At 34.5% G+C, this 18,222-nt stretch overlaps 1 protein-coding gene across 1 annotated transcript in view; it reads left to right on the plus strand.

Annotated features, from left to right (window-relative positions):
• The first annotated feature begins 429 nt into the window (after window positions 1-429).
• Window positions 430-18,222, plus strand: part of rdx (BTB/POZ and MATH domain-containing protein rdx) — a 277,477-nt gene continuing 259,684 nt past the window's right edge. The window contains exons 1-2 of the mRNA XM_069820397.1: window positions 430-600; window positions 972-1,086. Coding sequence (XP_069676498.1) covers window positions 1,079-1,086 — 8 coding nt within the window. The 5' untranslated portion in view covers window positions 430-600; window positions 972-1,078. The remainder of the gene's footprint in view (window positions 601-971; window positions 1,087-18,222) is intronic.

Here is an 18,222-nt window from a genome sequence, read left to right on the forward strand (position 1 = left end):
ACACTGATTAGCATACGGTAATAGTTATGTTTATGAACAATAAATGTGACTAATAACATTTACAAATAAAATTGCCTCGTTTTATTGTTGCCAACAATTCAAATATAATTTACTTATAAATACTTTATTACTTCTTATTAGATACTACAATTTTTGGAAAATAGTACATAAAAAGTAATGACGGGTTTCGTAAATTTACTTCGTCAGGGAAGCCAACATTATATGACAAAATATCTCTACCAAATGTCACTTTTTACAACTTCATTTAAGCACTTTAGTTAGATCATATATAAGTCTTAATCTGGAACTTTATTGAATTGTATAATTATTAAAATTGGAAAACGTACGTACTTCAACCTTCATTAAATTTATTATGGGAAAAAAAATCCCTCATCTGCCGTGTATTGGTTGCATTGATTACCGTATATGAAAAATTTTGGCATTGCTGCTGGTGTCGTATGGCGAGTGGAAGTGAATAGTGTTCGAATTTGGCTGTTTGAAATGAATTAATCATATTTATAAAATATGTGCAGTGAAAATATGTGGATTTTGAAACAGGACGTACATCTACAAGCGTTATGAGAAGCATTTGACTAAAAAGTAGGTCTTAGTCAATATTTGACATGAAGGTTATCTTTTGTCCTGTAGAGATGGCTACAGAGTTGAATGTCCTTGACTTTTTGATGGCCATACAAAGAATTAATTAATTACTCTCTAGACAGTTTACACTGAGAGATCTGTGTAATTGAGTTATGTGTAGGTAATATTACACTCTTTCATTCCCATATCAATATATTGATTACTGTAGCCATTGCTAAGTTATGATCCATGAGCCTGAATAGACTGTACTTTTCTCGTAATTGAAGTTCTCGTTTGAACCAACCATATGGCAAAGTAATGTTAAAAAGGAACTTAGATATGGTCTGAATTAATTACTGAAGTTTAATATACATTTTCTTATGTTGACATAGGGTCTTGGAATTCGTGTGGCTTGCTGCATGGGTGTATGATAGCAGCAAGCTTCGAGTGACCTTGCATTAGCTGTGTCATTTGGCTACCGACTCATGCAACTGCGTCTATGTTTCGGTAAGTTATATAAATCATTATCATTTTTAATGCATTATTAGTTCATTCTGTGTTGGAAGATCAATAGGCTATGCTATGGCATTCATGAAAACATTAACTTACTCATTTATTATTTTGTTTTCACTTGACATTAAAGCAGTGATATTTTTCCCTTTAATTAGAAATGAGAACTGCATAAGGATTTGTGTACGAATTCAGTTATAGTGTTTTTGAATGTAAACTGTGGACTGAAGGTCTCGAGATACCACATAAGTGTCCCCGCAAGTGACAATGCCGCAGGCACAATATTTTGCCCAAAAATAAAACTATTTCTACCGGTATATGCATGATTGTGCACTTTCCGTATACCTATGTAACGTATTGTTATATAAGGTTATTAAATTTGTGTATTACAAAGATAAAACCATGTGAAATCCGTTTTGTGTTAGATTCATCATTTAACTTCAACTTAATAACATTGCGAAATTTTAATTCTCTTTAGTGCTTTACAAGAAAATAACGTAGACCAAAGTGGTTTCAGACATTTTTTTTTAATTCTTTTTCTCTTATAACATGAAAAGAAACGTTAATTCAAATCTTTGTCATGAGCATTTACAGTTTGATTAAATTGTTTTGTCATTAGTTATCTTGTTTATATCGTTGGTGACGTAACTATTTTATTCACTTTGGGTAACCGGTATTGTTTTCAATTTGTTTTTGAGACAAAAGAAGAATATAATTTTGAGTTTGGGTGCAGTAAGTTACGTTAACATTACATTTGGATCATTTATTGAGAGTTAATGTTCGTGATGCATTTTGCTGTTTCGCGCAACTTAAGTGGGATAATTTGTAGGCCTAACCCGACCGTTTTTATTAATTATAGATTTTGCTTGTTACATTGGAATGTTATTTTTTTAGTTCTTTTTAGATTCTTTAAATTAACCTAATGTGAAATATGAAACGCCAAACAATATATACCGGTATGAGACATATTAGCAGTTTCCGTAATCTACGTGTGGAATCTAGCTGTAACAGCTGCACGATAAATGTTCAGCAATGATGGAACATTAACAATAATAGTGATGGGACAAATTTGTGTTGTGTCTTTGGTTTTCAAATTGTATTAGGCCTATTCCATTGGTTGTTGAATTCTACAGTATTTAAATTATTTGTTACAAGTGTTTTAAACCTATATACTTTCTTTATTTTATAAAAGCTTTAGGCCTACTATTTGTTTAGCGTAACAGATCTGTATATGCCGGATGTGTGCAAAGTTACACCCGATTTCTATTCATGCAGGCGTATCCCATGTACAAGGATTAGTATTATTGTTATTATTTTGTGAAGCTGTTGTTGAGAATGAGTAGAATTAGTGTCATGGTTATGATTATACCGGTAGTTAGTTTCAGGTAATCATGGTGATGAAACAAACAAATAAGTAATACTTCTTACATTCAAAATCGAGTGTGACTTTTTACACACTTGGTAATGACGCGACTTACGAGAGCCACAAAATTGTTGCATATCATTGCTTTCATTTGACAAACTGACAGTGACGCCAGAATTTGTCGTTTGAAATGGAATAATTTTGTTGTGTTCTTCATAGCTAAAATGCTGTACTTATTTATTGTAGGCCTATCATAAACATAGCACTGAAGAATAAAAATGCAACGGTAGTGATTTAGGCTGTTATCTTCATTCCTTATCTAGAACTACAGAATTGGCCATACTATCAACGTTTCGTGACTCATTTTTGTTTCTTGATATACTTCAAACATTTACTGCATCAGAAAGTGATGCCTACTGTCATTGGAGTTGATAGTCATTATCTCATAAATATAAAACATAAACAAAATACTTATATTATATCCATACGTATCTTTATCTGAAGTTTCAGTGTTGTTTGAAACCTGACATGGCTTTGTAATAGAATAGCTACTGTCCAAGCTATGGTGAAAATACTAGTTAGGCTGAAGAAATCTGCTTACTTTATATCTTTTGATACAGCAAATGTTTCTCGGCTTTTCTATGACATTTTTTTGTGCCATAGACCTCACCAGATGACGATGACTACTCATTTTCACCCCCAAACAGAATATAGGTATAACAATATAGCCTAACTAGCCACCAGTGTGGCTCAGTCAGTTAACTCTTAAGTTGGCAAAACTTCATTTCTCACACTAGTTTATTAAACCGTGTCGGACTGTAAAGAAAACAACTATCGTAATGTCCATATTTTATATATTGTACAATATTAGAGAGAGAGAGAAAAACTCATTCGGCCTTAATTAAGGATGACCACGAGGATCCGGAAATGAATAGCAAACAAATACAATTAATTAAATATGAATATTGTTATAAAAATAAAGTGTAATAATTAAGCACCATTGATTATCAATTATAAAATGAAATCTTAGAAGATGACTATAAATTATACTGATAAAAAAGATTTTATTTAAAATTAGCATATCCTTAATTAAGGCCTTCTGAGTAGTATAAATGAAATTGTATAATCTGCAGGGAATCTTTGAGAATTTGCGAGATGATTTTTTGAATTTCAAAAGATGATATTGATAATTGTTTTAAAAAATGATATGTAAATTTGTGAAATTTTAATTTTCCTACCAATTTTTTTTCTATTGTTCTATTAAAATTATGGCATATAGCTATTAACCTGTTGTATCCTATAGAATACTTTGTCAATTTAAGGGTTAAGACACTTGCCTGCCGGTCTGAAGTTGTGCTCGGGCGTGGGTTCGATTCCCACTTGGGCTGAATAACTGTTTGGGTTTTTTCCGAGGTTTTCCCAACCGTAAGGTGAATGCCAGGTAATCTATGGCGAATCCTCGGCCTCATCTCGCCAAATACCATCTCACTATCACCAGTCTCATTGACGCTAAATAACCTCGCAGAGCACCCTGAAAATTGAAATTTTCTATTTTGTCTTCCTCTATCCGCTATTTTTATATGTAAGCCTAAATGTAGTGTCGATCTTCTATCATTGTAAGCTCATTTTGTTTCATACGCCCAACTTGAAAACAGTTTCTCCTTTAATTCTGCAAATAATGACCTCATTGTTCTCTCAGTAAGAGCCAGTTTACACAAAATTAGTATGTAAAACACACACATGCACTTTTGATTAAAGTAACACTCAACAATGCAGTGCATTCACAGAACATCAACAGTGTGGCGTATTATATCGCGGTTGAGGCTAGCCCCCTTCCTGCTACTGAGTTGTACCGAATCGACACCCCCTCCTTCCTGGCCTTCCCTCAAGCTTGTGAGTGCTGCTGCCTGTGAGTGAGGCCATCGTGCATCGCTACGAGGCTTCTGCCGCAAGCTTCTCGCACTGAACTGTGTATCCTGGAATCACTGTCAGCAGTGAATTTAATATATGGAAGAATCAGAGTGAAACCAAGTGTCACAATACATCGTTATTACGAACTTGTTTTGTTACTAGATATAACTCAAATTTTTTGGGTAGGCTAAGCCTCAAAAAACCTCTTAAGAGCTTCACCACTGAGAATAATACTGTTATTAAAATTATTTCAATTTTTTAAATAATTTTGTAAGATACGATAGGTCTGTCATTGTTTAGCCATGCTTTTCCTTTAGATCTATAGTCCCTCATGCTACTAGGTACATTATTTCTTCCACTGTGACGAACTAAAGCACACCACATTAATTCGCATATTAGCTACTTTTTGCCTTTTTTTGTACGTAAAATAGAACAGTAAGAGATGTTTTCAAGGTAGTATAGTATATCGTCGGTTTACAAGCAAAACACATTAGCAAAACACATTAAGTAAAATATTACTTCTGAGAAAAGGGCGTATATAATATACATAATGTATGTGTAGAAAATTAGAATTGGAAAATTAAATACGCATAAAGAGGAACAATGGGTGCGCTTCCGAACAGAAGCAGTGGCATTTCCCCTAAGGTTAGTGTCCAGTTTAGGTGTGTGTGTATTAATAATAATAATCCGTGGCGCAACAGCCCATGAAGGGCCTAGACCTACCAGCCGGCTGCTGGCCTAATGCCCACATGCCTAAGCAGAATTAGACGATCATCGAACCAGAATGGAGGTATCGTGTGGTTAGCACGATGATCCCCCCAGCCGTTATAGCTGGTATTCGCAACTGGATTTTGCTACCTATCGTAGCTCCCCAAGTGCATCATGATTCTGGATGAGCACCGGTCCCATACACTGGCCGAAATTTCATGAGAAAATTTCTTCCCCCATGAGGACTCGAACCAGCGCGCATTCCGTAACGCGAGTCCTAGGCAGGATGCCTTAGACCGTGACGCTACGGTGCGGGACTGTGTGTGTATTAGTCGAAAAAAAAAAGTCATATAAATATACGTCCTATTCTCAATATTTTCTAGCCCTTAATTTTCGATTAATACTCACACACCTAAACTGGGCTCTAATCTTAGGGGAAATGCCACTGCCCCTGTTCGGAAGCGCGCCCAAAACAACTTACTAAAAATAATATTTTCAGGATTCAGTTTGGTCAAGAGCTTTCAAATGTCTTTTTCTTTAGAGATAATATTTTTCACTTAATGTGTTTTGCTTGTAAACCGACGATATACACTGTTTGTATGTCTACATTTAGGCTAAATCATGAATTTTGCTGTAATTATACCATACTTCATCTCTTAGTTTAGGTTGGGTTAACTCTGGTTATGTTCAAGTCTGTATTAGTAACTTGCTGAAAACATGACATTTTGTGTTTGATGTCACTCATTCTGCACATGAAAAGTATACATAGCCAAGTGATTTCGTATAAGAATGACTCGTACCACGGAGGGAATGTGTGCACTTTTCTCTAATGCCAAACAATTTAATGAAGCTTCTTTTTAATTAAATGAAAAGAAGTTCAAGCGATTGCAAGCAGATTGAAATAAATACAAACTGATTGCTCATAGGCAAACTTACTAGGCACTTTGTCAGTAATTGAGACTCGTTCAGATATGGTTTCTTGTAAATAGTTCTCTTAATCTATCACAAAATATTTCAATATCCGGTAATTTCATCACTATACAATTTTGTTATTCTAGGTTTAATTTGTAATTCAGTAAATACAAAAATATTTTTTGTTCTTAACTTCTATGATAAATTGTCTAGCTTTCATTAGTCAGGTAATCTTTCCGTACTTTGATTTTTATTGTAATTGTAATTGTAAATTTAATATTAATTGTAATTTTATTCTTCATATTATAGTTGTATAGAGAAGGCCTGACAGCCTTATCTCTACCAGGGTAAATAAATAAATACTACTAAAAAAATAATATTAAAATATGATTTTTCAGTTTGGCATTTTTTTTTTTTAATTTACCTATTCTTCACTTTTATGTCATTAAACATAATGTTGCTGACAAAAACAAGAGGGAAAGTAGTGATTAGGTCGGGCATTTCAAAAGTTATGTGGTACTTCGTATCTTTGCAAGGAGTCTTAGGATTGATGAAATTTTGATATGTGAGCCAAACACATTGACAATGTTCCTTACTAACTGGATTATTCGCTGCATCTTTGTAAGCTTGGCAAATAAGAGAGTAGTGGATGAAGTCGCTGATGTAATGACCCTTCGTTACCTTGCACTAGCAACTTATCAAAATAAACAGTCCATTTTTTACCTATTTTTTTTTTTCTATTTCTCAACTTTTCTGTTTTGTCGAGTATTTGTTCTCTTAGAAATGCCGCTAGTAACAAAACATTCACATTCACGTGTTCTTTCATATACGAGGGTTGGGGGAAAAGTCATGGCAACTATTTTTTTTTTTTCAAGGTAAGGATTGGTATCACAATATGTCATACATTGCACGGAAGCCGTGCAGTCATAGTGTGTGTCCACAACATAAGATGGCTCTGTGCTTGTCTGTAATAGAACAGAGAATAATGTTTAATCAGTTGTCAGTGTAACACCGTGCAGGATGGATGTAACCCATGTTGAACAACGTTCGTATATCAAAATAGCCGTTCTCCTTGAGAGGAATACTAAGGAATGCCATAGAGAGTTGATAGAAACTGTCGGGAATAATGCCCTTCCATACTGGACAATTACGAGGTGGGTAGCTACTTCGAAGGACCTTTAGAACGGGTAGGTGTGCTGTAATGATTCTGGCATAGGAACCCTTTAATGTTATGGCAACGACCGTAATAAACATGAGGAGCAAAATATTGGTGTGTTGTTAAATGTTCGTACATTTCGTCCATTCCTTGTCCTTTCATCTGTATATTTCACATTTTCCACCCATGCTCGAATTCTCACAAAAAAAGTAGTTGCTATGACTTATGCCCCAACCCTCGTATGACATGTAGTGACCAACAGTACAGGTGACTGAAGTAGCCAGTGACCAGCAAATAAAGTGGAGCAGAATTCAACTTTGATTGATTTCATTTCTGGGTAGGAAATTTGTTTGCTAAGTGTTGTTATACGAAGCACGTTTACACAGCTGTGTCCAAAGTAGCCAGCAAATAGCGAAGGAATATGCCCTATGTTATATGCTCTTAAAGGATACACTGCTCCAATGACGAGAATTAGATAATTTTGAAGGTTGAAAGACATAATCAACCGGAACTCATAATGAGATGAGAAACTGATCAAGTGATCACCAAGCATTGGTTCATTACACATCTTCCTCAATCTTGGGACCATAAGTTAGAGTTTCACTTTTCACACTCGATGGGACTCAAACAGTGACCTTTGGTATCCCATACTTCTTGTCTCTAAGGTCAAGGCAGAGACGGCCAAAAAATGAAGACTTCAAATTCGAATAAATATAATATTATTGTTTGAGTTTTCACTGCTAATGATTGTAACTTGCATCCTGCATTCAGCTCTCAGTTTGAATTGATGTTAAGTTGTGAAATACGACATAGGGAATATTGCTTGTAACTTTTTAAGTAATTTTATTGAAAAATGTATATGAGTTTTCTGGGGAAAATCAAATTTTGAACATGTTTGTTGAAACAATAGTTCTTCATTTTGTATAGGATATGCAAAAGAATGTACTTTTTAATGACATTCTATATTTATTTTTTCATTTTTATATTTTCTAGGTCTTAAAATATATGAAATCATGAACATTGTTCAAAATATCCTCCATTCACTGCCAAACAATGCAAGTGTAAGATTGTTCCACAAATCTGTTGCATCTCATAGCTGATTAGCATTTTAACTTCTGTAGGTCTTGCTTGTTTCGGTAATCCCTTCCCTTAAAAAAAAAAAAAACGAAAAAACGCTATTAGAAAAAATCTAAGCCTAATGATTTAGATCAGGTGGTTTTGGGGATCATTCGAAGATCTTCTGCCAATTCATCTTCCTGGAAATGCTTGATTCAAGCAGTTTTAAATTTTAATACCTATTTGAAAAATGGTCTTATAATAAATTTACTAATTCAGACCACACATTAGCATTTCAGTGGTGTTGAGTATGGTTTTCTATTATTCAGTATAATGGCAGTTTTGACAATATACCTACACCATTGAAGCAGAAAGTAGCTTCATCGGAAAACAGCATTTCCATTGCAAGTTCATGATTCTGGTTGATCATCAAAACAGATGGTTTTGCAGAGTTCTTCTCTCAAATTCATCGTCATTAAGTTCTTGGGAAACTTTAAACAAACAACATTTGATTGCTTTTATTTTAAGTAGTTTACAGATTTTTGGCTAACATCATGGTCAACTGCAAATGTGAGTTATCTTCTACAGATAATAAAAATTAAGAGCTTCTTCACTTTTTCACCATAGCCATAAGCGGAGTTATGGGGGGCATGGGGGGGAGGCACTGTCCACCCCCAAACTTGTCTCAACTTTTTTTTTTCTATTAACATTAGAAAATATTGAATTCAAAAGATCTGTTTTGCTTTTGTTTATGATTAAGTTTCTGTGCTTAAATTGATGAATTAATGTCTTCAGATCATGTGTCTGGACTATAATATTTATTTTAAATTTCTGAATGTATAAGAATTGCTATACTTCATTTGAGGAATGGAAGCACTATAATGTTTCTTTTGTAACAGCTTGTACTCATTGTATGCATGTGTTAGAAATCTGCAGGTGTTCAGGCCGCCACTTGAAGAAATATGAATAACACTGCACAAAGAATTACCTTTATGAAACAAGTACCTATAAGGTTGCAAAGTAAAGCAATTTTTAGAGAACTCAAAATTCTGCCCGTGCCTTGTATATACATTCTAGAAATAGTGTCTTTCATTCATAAAAACAAAGCAAAATTCAAATTGAATTCAGACTACCACATGTATCAAACAAGAACAAACATCAATTAGTTTAAGTGATTCATTTAGAGGACATAATTTTCTAAAATATTTAATTTTTAAACTAATTCCAGATTTATTTGGGTTATATGCAGCAGATTTTCAGATGGAGGTTTATGTTAGTCTAACCTTTGCTGTGGTAAACTTAAAAAGATTGTACAGGAATATGGTATTTGTTTAGTTACTCAGTTCGCATTGAATGCTCTAATTTCATTTAAGATCATTTCAAGACTTGTTGAACGTAGGAAGTCAACTGGCAAGTGATGATAAAATACACCTTGTGTAGGTACCTGGTGTTGCTTTGGCAACTCGGAGCACCAGCTGTCAGGCATAGTAATATCTCATTGATGGATCTTTGTCACTAAGTAGGAGATAAATTTGGTGACAGGGGATAGTCATTCCTTAGCAGGAGCATAAGGCATTCACAAACTATCTCTATCGGCTCTTATTCTGTTCTAGCTTCTTTATCGCCTTCCATTTTTTTCCCTTTCGTTTTTTCCTTAATTACTGTCATTCTCCATCTTTGTTTTGACTTTCCTCTTCCTCTTTTTCCTTAAGAATTCCAGCCAGGGGATTCTAACATATCATTATTACCCAAAAATACATTTTCAAATCATAGTTACCACTTCATACATCCTGATTCACTGTTCCGAACTGGGAAGAATGCAGTGCACGTTAGACTAACATTTTAGCCTCTAATGTCCAGTTATAGGTTACCGCAGGATACTTTAAATAGACTTGTTATCGAAATCCTTGCTTAATTACTTTAGATTTGTCATCCAAGTATCTGTAATGGCTTTCCATGCAAACCACGTTCAAATCTCAGCAAACCAAAGTGAAACATGACAAGAAGAAGAAGAAGAAGAAGAAGAAGAAGATGGAGTCGATTTTTTTTTCTAAGTACTACCATTTTTCCTGCAATTATTTCTCCATTTCACATTATAACCCCATTGTGATTTGCCCAGTAGGCCTATGAAGTTTCAGATGTTGCTAGTCAGCCACTACAGAATTAAAAAAAAAATGGGCCGAGTCTAGGTACCAGCCTCCTCTATGTAGGCAACAAGCTTTGCAAGACTGTCCACAAGTTGCATACATTTAGGCGCTCTTGTTTACTGCTTACATGCAATGCGTTGTATTTGGAACTTAGTAAAATTAGGTGGCCCAGATATTGTTTCTGGGTCTGTACATACCCTACGCTTTAGACTACTGGTACATCAGGAATAGCATTGTCTACAGGAGTCGTGGGTTCGAAAGCACTGTTTTCAAGGATAATTTCTTCTGCAGCTTCAAGTTCATCCATATCAATATTAGTAATCTCGTCACTAGTAATAATTATGCAGTTCAGAATCTCCCTTTGGAGATTAATATCTTCAAGTTCACTTTCAACTTCATCTAGGGTTGCCACCTTTTCTGAACAAAATTATCTGGTCTCCTTAAAATAAATACAATTCATTACCGAACACATAAAACACAATTTTATTGAAGAGTGTGATCCCCAAATGCGTTAAGTTCATTTTATGAAAGGACTGGACTAGTTTTTGTATCCACTGGTCTACATGCACAATAACACTACCTTTTAGACGAGGATTGGCGTTGCTTTGGAGGAAAACATGCTTAAAATATGATAGAAGGCTTATAGATAATCATATATCTGTGTGTGTGTTTTTTTTTGTTTGTTTTATTTCATCATACAACATGTTCCATTACACAGCGTAATACTACATGCATTGATTTTCTTATTAGGAACTCATAAATATTTTTATTAATTATATACTATGCAGTAATAATAGTTAATGTTCGGAAAGATTGAACAGTTTTATAGTTCATATTCATAATATTGTTGTAGTCAAGAAAATAAACATAGGCTAAACGCATCCGTTACCTTATCATTTGATAGCTCCAACTTATACACTACTTTCAAATTACATGTAAACTAAATGCTGTAAAAAAAAGGCCATATATATAAATAGTACCGGCATATATACACGCTGACCACTTATAAGGAAATACAGTAGCAGATATTACAGGAGCAGTCACTAAACAAAACTATTTGCATACAATACCAAATACTATATTCAGACTGGAGGACTAAAGATCATCAATATTGACTATAGTTATAAGCAGAAATATTGCAACTTGTGTGTGCGTGCGTGCGTGCGTGCGTGCGTGCGTGCGTGCGCGCGCGCGCCAAATGGACTGAGCGAGTTTTGGAATACACACTTCAATTCAAAAGTATAATATTGCTATTGGAGACAATTTAAGATTTTTTTATAGAACAATGTATACACATGTAATTCTATTTGTAGAGCCAACAACTAACGAAAGATGACAGTTACTAATGTAAATGGGTTTATTTTTCTGTTTAAATTTTAAAATCATATTTCTGGTTCCCACGACCAGGACTCAGCAGTTCAGGTTTTATTTTAACATACTCCAAGAATTCACAAGACATTGTATAATTGACCTTTACGCAGAGTTCACTTCTGACTAAAGTTGTGTTTGTCGATTGGGGTTGCTTGCTCGGAACCTGGTTACGCAGCGAACCTTAGTGTAGTCAACCGGTGTGGTTTGGAAATGCGCCTTAGCTTGAGGGATAGCGCAATAGATCTTGGAAGGTAACAGTGCTAGGTCATAGTGAACCCTCCCGACTTTTATTCATACGATTCCTTGATGTTCGTGAAGCATTCATGAAACTGAAAATTCGCAACAAGCCATGTAAGGGAGTGATCTCCGCCACTGGCAGCAGTAGGTCTACTTTGTTGTTCGGTTTTTTGAAGTCATCACTCGTTGGGTTGTAATCTTTGGGCATGAAATATAATCATATAAACAAATTTATCCTTAAAATATTAGTACTATTTTCATTACTAAACATTTATTTAAATATTTTAATATTCTATTATTAGAATTAATTACAATATAAAACTAGGTTTCATTCTCGTGGTACAATTCGCGCACACTTATGTTTCATTGCAGTCTCCGCCCACAAGAATCTTTACTAGCTTTCTGCGCTCTAAAGTAGCTAGTAACTTATTCTTTAACTAATATAAATTTTATATTATTGATCTAAATTTAATATAAAATGCTGTCTAGTCGTATTCTATTCTGCTTTTAATGTAGTTGGCGTTTATCGACATTAGCTTTACGTGATCGAGAGCGAATATCGAGTTATTGCAAAAGATCACAGTTTTCATTGCCTTATAACTGAGCAATAATCAACTTTTGCTAAAACTGATTTCACAGGGATACGCGTAACGTGAATGTTGACATGTAACCACCAAAAACTCAATTTTGAAAATTTTTGCCTTTATCGACTTTTGAAAAAGAAAATGCTCTTTAATTTTTTTTTAAATTTGGAATTCATCACTGCCGTTCAGTAATTTCCGAATTAACTGTATATTAGAACAACTTGAAGATGTTAGCTTTAAATAAATAAGATCGACATTTACTTTAAGTGATTGAGAGCGAATATCGAGTTATTGCAAAAGATCACAGTTTCCATTGCCTTATAACTGAGCAATAATCAACTTTTGCTAAAACTGATTTCACAGGGATACGCGTAACGTGAATGTTGACATGTAACCACCAAAAACTCAATTTTGAAAATTTTTGCCTTTATCGACTTTTGAAAAAGAAAATGCTCTTTAATTTTTTTTAAAATTTGGAATTCATCACTGCCGTTCAGTAATTTCCGAATTAACTGTATATTAGAACAACTTGAAAATGTTAGCTTTAAATAAATAAGATCGACATTTACTTTAAGTGATTGAGAGCGAATATCGAGTTATTGCAAAAGATCACAGTTTCCATTGCCTTATAACTGAGCAATAATCAACTTTTGCTAAAACTGATTTCACAGGGATACGCGTAACGTGAATGTTGACATGTAACCACCAAATTTTGAAAATTTTTGCCTTTATCGACTTTTGAAAAAAAAAAACGCTCCTCAATTTTTCTCCGCCGAGTCATCCCTTTGAATTTATCACTGCCGTTCAGTAATTTACGGATTAACTGTACATTAGAACAACTTGAAAATGTTAGCTTTAAATAAATAAGATCGATATTTCCTTTAAGTGATCGAGAGCGAATATCGAGTTATTGCAAAAGATCACAGTTTTCATTGCCATATAACTGAGCAATAATCAATTTTTGCTAAAACTGATTTCACAGGGATACGCGTAACGTGAATGTTGACATGTAATCACCAAATTTTGAAAATTTTTGCATTTATCTACTTTTGAAAAAAATGCTTCTTAATTTTTCTATGCCGAGTCACTTCTTGGAATTTATCACTGCCGTTCAGTAATTTTCGGATTAACTGTACATTAACTAGAAAATTTTAGCTTTAAAATAAATAAGATACAAACAAGTCTTCAGTACTTTTTAGGCCCATTATGTTTACACTTTTGTTTTCATTGTAGTAAATCCTTAAATTTGAACTGAATGTATCAGAGCTATGTATTTCAAAATATTCTATAGTCTTAAGTGTTTAAGATTGAAGTTACAAAGAACTGTTATAAAGAACGAACTGTAAATATTCCTATATAATATAAATTGTAATCTCGACTGTGCATAGTAGAGCTCAGTTTTTAATAAATTAATTTCTGCATTGATAATATGATGTAAGTGCATATAAACTTGACAGATGAATTGCTCTTTTGAGTAATCAGTTTTTGTGTGTGATAAGTTTTACTGGATAGCCTACAGTTCTCGTACGTGTATTTATTTCCTTTCCTTGAGGAAGATGTCTGAATTAATCACCGATTAAATCTTACTCTTCAGGGGAATCTTTCTCTTCCAGTCGAGTTTGATTTTCCACCACCTCCCACGTTACAAGCCGGGTTAGAATAAAGTGCATCTGAAACCACTGGAAATCTGTGTGATTGGAGTACGTAATTTGTAAAGCAAGACACGCGCCTGGAGATGCTCCGTCTGTCCGCCCGTGAAAGCGGGTGTGGCTGTTAGGAAGTGGGTCGCACCCTCTTCTTCTCCTCTCACGCAACTTTCTTTTCTTCCCTGTTATTGTGTTGGAGATCTGAAATTTCGGTAGAGGCAAGCTGTCGCTTCTTCACCTTGACTTCACCTCCCTCCTCTCTGTTTGACTGTTTTGGGTTATTTTAAACACACTGCTCCTCTCCCAGCTCGCTACTTGCCATGTTCCCCAAGAACAAATCTTGTATTACTGAACTAGGGAACATCTTAGTTGGATACACTTCAGGTTGTTTCATGTGGGTGCCACATTTCATTGAGACACCCAAGAGTCTTAATTATAATAATCTTTAAAAATAATTAACAATGTAATCCCAACTGAGTATTGTATGGAAACATAATATAAAACTCGAAGCCTATAACAGACAAGCAATACCAATCGATGCTTTCGTTTGGCAGCGAATTTTAACTACACAGAAGTGCGACAGAAAAAGAATTATACCTGGGAAATTAAATTTAAAAAATACTACTGAATACATGGAATTAAATAAAACAAATGTGAATATACATCACATATTCATTATATATGAGGTCTCGCCTACCTCACTGAATATTACACGACTACTATGAAGTAGCGAATGTGTATTATCACCATTTAATTCGAGAAAAATTTGTTCCGGCACCGGGAATCGAATCCGGGACCTCTCAGCTCTACGCGCTGTGTGCTCTTTCCAACTGAGCTATGCCGGGACACGATCCACGGTGCCGGCCGAACTCCTCTCGTAATGTTTTACGGCCTTACTACCTGCACTTTAGACCATGTAAGTCACACGTGCAGGAGCGCATATTTAAATGACTTTATGGCCATATTCAACATCAGTTTGTGGAAACTGCTAACAGTTAATACATCACATGTTCATTATATATGAGGTCTCGCCTACCTCACTGAATATTACACGACTACTATGAAGTACCCAATGTGTATTATCACCATTTAATTCGAGAAAAATTCGTTCCGGCACCGGGAATCGAACCCGGGACCTCTCAGCTCTACGCGCTGAGTGCTGAGTGAATATTATGGAAGAATTAAAAAAAATGTAACTAATATAGGTAGTTTCAGATCGGTAAATACAGATTTATTTACATTGGGAGGTTACATTTGTTGTTTTATAGATCTTTTTAATACACTTGACATTTCGGACCTTTCACATCCGAATATTTTATAAATTTTTTATTGTTTTGAAATGCGCCAGATAATTTATTTCTGGTGGTATTTGTTTTATTATTTTATTGTTTCTTTTTAAATACTACCTAGACTCTGAGAATTGCTCACTTTTATGATTTTTTATGCATCACCTTGCTGAAACTGCATTTGTGTACCTTGTTTTTACCGTGACAACGTTCGTTAGTTCGTTTTAGCGTTCAGCTTATTGTACTGTTTACTTTTGGTTTTGTTAAGAATTTTATATAAGGGCGCAAATAGCCATAGTAGCTGACGCGCCCTTTTAAACCCCACTAACTAACTAACTTAACTTAACAACTTTTTTGACTACATGTTCGTATGCACAGAGCAGTTCTTTTTTAATATACATCATTTAATCAAGAGATCCTCAAAACTCTGGCAGAAGACCGCAAACAGACCACAAAGTCTATTACGTGCAAGATAATGGTAGAGGAGGAGGAAGAAGAAGGTTAGCCTGCATCAGAGTAGTGGGCTAAACAGAGTTCATTTCTGTCTGATTAATTGTCGCCATCATCATCATCATCATCATCATCATCCCTTTGTGGCCTTGGCCTTCTTAAAATCATTCTCCAAATTTTCCTATTCTCAGCCTACCTCCTCCAATTTAGCTCCCCAAGAATTTCAATATCTTCATTGACAGCATTCCTCCATATCTTTCCAACTGTAATTTTTGAGATGTTATAACGTTATAAGTTGTTTTCACGTCTTATTACAGTTACCTGTTCCTCTTCCATCCCCATCCTGAAGATCCACGGAATCTGCAAAAGACAGCATTACCAAATATTTCAGGTAGAGTGTACACTGGTCTTCTGTTTATGTTGCGAGTAGAAATTATTTTCTTTAATAACTGAAATGGTGTGAAAGTTTGGTTAAAACTGTCACAGTACTATATTTAAAATCATATTTGACTGCTTAGACTAAAAATTCACAGTATTCAGTACACGATTAAAGTATTGTAACTATGATAACATGTTACATGTCAAATATATTTTTTGAAATTATTCGATTTCCGTAGAAACGTTTAATTTTTCTCATGCTTTTATTTAATATGTGGCCAGTTGCATCATCTCGTTACGAAATGCAGCGGAGAAATTTCATTTTATAACAGGACAGGGTTATTTTGGAAACACAGAAGCAGAAAGAAAGGTTGAGTGTTATGATCTGCACGTGCTCAGCAAACGCAAGTTTAGTACTCGTATATAATATAATCTAATATAAGTTTTTTTGTGGTCACAGAACTTTAAACTTCGTAAGAGGAGTAAAAAAAATATCAAATTGCCATTTTGTTAAATTTTCAGTTTGGGTCTTCAAAATAATAATGATGTCACATTTGTCGGAACATAACCTCAAACTTTCAGGATGGTCATTATCCATATATTTTTCATTTCTATTCACCAGGATTAGTCTCTTTGTACAGGATACAAAACTAGGACTTGTCTCTCTGTATATTGTAACCATGATAACATGTTACATGGCAAATATATATATTTTTTAATTATTTGATTTCCGTAGAAACGTTTAATTTCTCTCATGCTTTTATTTAGTATGTGGCCAGTTGCATCATCTCGTTACGAAATGCAGCGGAGAAATAAAATTTTATAACAGGATAGGGTTATTTTAGAAACACAAAAGCAGAAGGAGAGGTTGAGTGTTATGATCTGCACGTGCTCAGCAAACGCAAGTTGGCCTCAGTTTAGGACTCGTATATAATAAATATAACAGTAGTTTTCTTTGTGGTCACAGAACTTTAAACTTCGTAAGAGGAGTAAAAAAATACCAAAGGGCTTATTTTGTTAAATTTTCAGTTTGGATCTTGAAAACAATAATAGTTTCACATTTGTCGCAACATAACCTCAAACTTTTCATATCTATTCACCAGGATTAGTCTCTTTGTACAGGATACAAAAATAGGACCTGTCTCTCTGTATAGCATACAGCAGATGAAGCTTTTCTTGCCTGCCTTGGTAATGGCTCACATACTTAGATCCTAAACTTTGGATGTGTCTGCGTATACCTATGGCATGGTGCCAAACGCCAAAAGTTTCCCCACCAAATTGGCCTTTAAAGTTGCGTACTTTTAGTGCTCTTTGCGAGTGACTGCTGACATACTGTCGTATGAAATATCTTCCTCGAAAATGTATACTTTTCTATCAGTTTCATTTATCTTAGTTATTGACCATTTGCACAGTCCATGTTGTTGGTTTATGTTCGCTCTATATGCAGAATTTTATGAATAAGCATGATGTTACAACATTGTGAGTCACTCAGATTGAATGACTTAAACTAGTGATTCCCGACCTTTTGAGTGTCACAGATCCCTTAAAGTTCCTACTTCGTGTTGGCGGATTCCCAAAAATATTTTGCATAGTTTAGGTCTATAAATATGTTCTACTCATTACATATTTTCGTAATGTAGATGAATTAAGTGTCCTCAATAAATTGGTAGCGATATTAATTTTAACTTTTGAATACAATTTAAACCTGAAAACACATAAATACAAAGTTATCACGTTTTCCAAAGTGGGATTAAATTAGTTTTTCTATTGGGATGGTTGATTTGTCTTGTAGCTGGCAGTTTTGACAAGTCTGGTTCAATTGTAAATACTCTTAAATCGAAGTTTAGCTCAACATTAAATTCACATCTATATCAATTCTTCTTGGAGACCAACAGAAAATGCACAGTAGTGGCAAAAAAACCGGACCG

Source organism: Periplaneta americana, chromosome 3 (assembly GCF_040183065.1).
Source record: "Periplaneta americana isolate PAMFEO1 chromosome 3, P.americana_PAMFEO1_priV1, whole genome shotgun sequence".
Taxonomy (NCBI): Eukaryota; Metazoa; Arthropoda; class Insecta; order Blattodea; family Blattidae; genus Periplaneta; species Periplaneta americana.